At 46.8% G+C, this 3,657-nt stretch overlaps 1 protein-coding gene across 11 annotated transcripts in view; it reads left to right on the forward strand.

The window, feature by feature from the left end:
* The window catches only part of rims1b (regulating synaptic membrane exocytosis 1b), a 55,385-nt gene that overhangs the window by 31,276 nt on the left and 20,452 nt on the right, over nucleotides 1-3,657 (forward strand). For all 11 annotated transcript variants that reach the window (XM_037974868.1, XM_037974873.1, XM_037974871.1 and 8 more), the window contains exons 5-12: nucleotides 833-873; nucleotides 1,002-1,112; nucleotides 1,188-1,287; nucleotides 2,114-2,237; nucleotides 2,600-2,646; nucleotides 2,745-2,860; nucleotides 2,940-3,070; nucleotides 3,159-3,330. In XM_037974868.1, the coding sequence (XP_037830796.1) occupies nucleotides 833-873; nucleotides 1,002-1,112; nucleotides 1,188-1,287; nucleotides 2,114-2,237; nucleotides 2,600-2,646; nucleotides 2,745-2,860; nucleotides 2,940-3,070; nucleotides 3,159-3,330 (842 nt within the window). The remainder of the gene's footprint in view (nucleotides 1-832; nucleotides 874-1,001; nucleotides 1,113-1,187; nucleotides 1,288-2,113; nucleotides 2,238-2,599; nucleotides 2,647-2,744; nucleotides 2,861-2,939; nucleotides 3,071-3,158; nucleotides 3,331-3,657) is intronic.

A 3,657-nucleotide genomic window follows, 5' to 3' on the forward strand; every position in this document is an offset into this window, starting at 1 on the left:
CCACCTGTTCCCTGCTGCAGATCCACCTGGTCCCTGCTGCAGCAGATCCACCTGCTCCCTGCAGCAGATCCACCTGGTCCCTGCTGCAGCAGATCCACCTGCTCCCTGCTGCAGCAGATCCACCTGCTCCCTGCTGCAGCAGATCCACCTGCTCCCTGCTGCAGCAGATCCACCTGCTCCCTGCAGCAGCAGAGAAAACAACAGTTTGGTGAAATAAATGCATGGATGTCTGCCTTCAGGAGGCAGCAGGAAGCGTTAGCTGCACTCTGTCAGCTTATCACGCTCACTGCTCCCAGAACGTGGCGGTTCCAGCTGTTTTTAATCCAGATTACTGACCCTCAGGGACTTGTAACATGTAGCTGCTGTGGTTTGGGATTATTAGCCGTTTTAAACACTCTTTAGTTTGCTGAGCCTCCAAACAGGAAGTGTGATTTTATTCATTAGTTGAATGTCTGGAGGTCAAACTTTTCATAATTAAAGTGTAAAAGTTGCAGAGTTTTAATGAAGGTGCCTCTGTTCGACTGGAAACAATGAAGTCCTTTGAGTTTCTGCTCAGCTGATCTTTGACTCCTGAGGCTTTCTTCAGTCTCAACTAAACAAAAACAATTAGTTATTTAGCAAATTAGTTTGTAATAAAGCAGCATTTTGATTCTGACACACCTTGTGAACCATGCAGCAATAAAAGTGTGTTGGATATTTTGTCAGTAAAGTTAACGCTGACTGGGAGGACGACCCAGAACCTGAGCACACTGTGGAGCCGCTGTGAAGAGTTTAAATAGAGTTTAAAGACTAGACGACTAATTCCAGTTATTGTTCCTCTTTGTATCTGCAGGAGACCTGGACTGCCATCCTTTAGATCCTACAGTTTGGCACGTGAGTTTTAGTGTCGACAGAGACCCCGAGCAGTGAACTCACATCTCCCTCCTGAATCAGAAACAGAAAAATGCATTTACCTGCAGTCCTAATAAATGTATAAGAGGCTGTCTCACCGTTTTCTGCAGCACCCGGTTACGTGGCAGCCGTCCAAAGAGGGCGACCACCTGATCGGACGCATCACGTTAAGCAAGCGGTCGGCCCTGCCTCGCGAGGCCGGCTCCCTCCTGGGCCTGAAGGTGAGCAGGACTCGGGTTTCTGTTCACTTCCGGCCTGTAAAATTTGTGTGTTTGACAACAAACCTCCGTGTTCAGGTGGTGGGAGGGAAGATGACCGAAACAGGAAGACTTGGAGCCTTCATCACTAAAGTGAAAAAAGGCAGCCTGGCAGACGTGGTGGGACACCTGCGTGCAGGTGAGTCGCCCCTCAGCTTTTACAGGATTATTAGGTGTTTGGTCCATAAAGCTTTAATGGTGTAAATCAGAGACAGACTCCCTTTTCACCAACAAGTAAAGATAAAAATATAAAATCCCCTAAATGATACACAGACCCTTTGAAGTGGGGTTCTGAACAATTTATATCTTACTTGTTATAGATGGCTCTTTGAATGACCTCAAGTTTTATTCTGAGAGACTGATGAGCTAATGGCGTCTGAGCTAACAGCTAGTCTAAGCTAACAGCTAGTCTGAGCTAACGGCTAATCTGAGCTAACAGCTAGTCTGAGCTAACACCTACTTTAAGCTAACATCTAGTCTGAGCTAACAGCTAGTCTGAGCTTACAGCTAGTCTGAGCTAACAGCTAGTCTGAGCTAACACCTACTTTAAGCTAACAGCTAGTCTGAGCTAACAGCTAGTCTGAGCTAACACCTACTTTAAGCTAACATCTAGTCTGAGCTAACAGCTAGTCTGAGCTTACAGCTAGTCTGAGCTAACAGCTAGTCTGAGCTAACACCTACTTTAAGCTAACATCTAGTCTGAGCTAACAGCTAGTCTGAGCTAACAGCTAGTCTGAGCTGATGGTTTCTAGTCTTGAAAATGTCGTAGCTATTTTATTAATCTTTAAATTACTGGTGCTAATTTCTCAGGACAGTTTTATACATAAAGTTTTGATTGTTTTGCAATGCAAGTAGATGCAGCATCACTTAGCTGTAGCATTTCCTGTGTATCCTGATGCACTTCCTGCTGGAATATTATAATATAAATAAAGGAGCCTCGGGGCGTGTTGCTCTTCTGTTTTCAGGTGACGAGGTGTTGCAGTGGAACAGGAAGTCGTTGCCGGGAGCAACCAAGAAAGAAGTCTACAACATCATTCTCGAATCCAAGGCCGAGCCCCAGGTGGAGATCGTAGTTTCGAGGCCTATAGGGTAAGATTTCCATCATCAGTAAGAAATCGTCCTTGATAAAAGCCCGTGAGGAATGGTGTTTTTATTCTGACAGACATGTTTGATATTTCTCCTTCATTTAAAAGCTCCGTCAACCGAATTATGTCCAAAAACCTCTTGAGAAAAGTGTTTAGAGCCTATCAGTAAGTAGAATTACTGGGTGGAGATTCACTTGTCCTTCCTGAAATCCTGAAATCCTGAAATCCTACAGATTGAGAGAAAGATGCCTTTTTTCCGGGTGTAACGTTCTCCTCTTCAAACCTACATGTTTGTTGTGTCCTCTCACAATGAAACATGTTAAAGGAATGTTTTATAAAACTGAATCTGTTGGGATTCTTTCACAGCGACATTCCAAGAATCCCAGGCTCCCCTCACCCTCCGCTGGAATCCAGTAAGTCTTCGTGTGCCGGCGTTGGGCCGCTTTCTGTAGCGTTCGAGAAGAATGTTGTAACAGTTTGTTAAAGGAACTATTGTTTATTAATTTCCCAGCGGGTTCCAGCTCCTTCGAGTCCCAGAAGATGGACCGTCCCTCCATATCGGTGATGTCTCCGACCAGTCCCGGCACCCTGCGGGACCTTCCTCTGGAGCTGCCGGGACAGCTCTCTGTGAGTGCAACAAGAACCTGGTCTGTCTGAGTGGATTCTGCCTCCCATCAGGGATAAATGTCTCCGTGCGTCATTTCAGGTGAAGCTGTGGTACGACAAGGTGGGTCATCAGCTGATCGTCAACGTCCTCCAAGCCATAGACCTGCCGCCTCGACCCGACGGCCGGCCTCGAAACCCGTACATCAAGATGTACTTCCTGCCTGATCGGAGGCAAGGAAACATGGACACCTGTGGGTCATATTTAAGAAGTAACAGTTACAGCAGTTCTTGTCTAAACTCCAACATCTCTGCCTTCCAGTGATAAAAGTAAACGCCGAACCAAAACCGTGAAGAAGAGCGCCGAGCCCAAGTGGAACCAGACCTTCATCTATTCCCACGTTCACCGGCGGGACTTCAGGGAGCGAATGCTGGAGATCACGGTGTGGGATCAGCCCCGGGTCCAGGAGGAGGAGAGCGAGTTTCTGGGCGAGGTGGGTGCAGACTCGTATCATGATGCTGCCACCCCCGTGCCTTGCTGTGGGGACCAGCTTCTAAATGCCTTCTGTTAGTGGGTTGGGTCCAAAGGGTTCAGTTTTTGACAGTTTTTAGTTTTTATGCTCTGGAAGTCCTTATCCAGCCTGCAGAGGGGTTCACCATAACATACTTTTTATCTTTTAAACTGACTGTTTATTAGGGTTCCAAGCCCGCGGAAGCAAGCGGGCGGCCAATGCAAGGCATGGCCGTTCGCCTGCTCCCAGCGGAGCAGGGAACCCTATTGTTTTTGTAAGGATTTTTCATAATTGTGTATTATTATTATT

This window comes from Kryptolebias marmoratus, linkage group LG3, assembly GCF_001649575.2.
Source record: "Kryptolebias marmoratus isolate JLee-2015 linkage group LG3, ASM164957v2, whole genome shotgun sequence".
NCBI classification, from domain to species: Eukaryota; Metazoa; Chordata; class Actinopteri; order Cyprinodontiformes; family Rivulidae; genus Kryptolebias; species Kryptolebias marmoratus.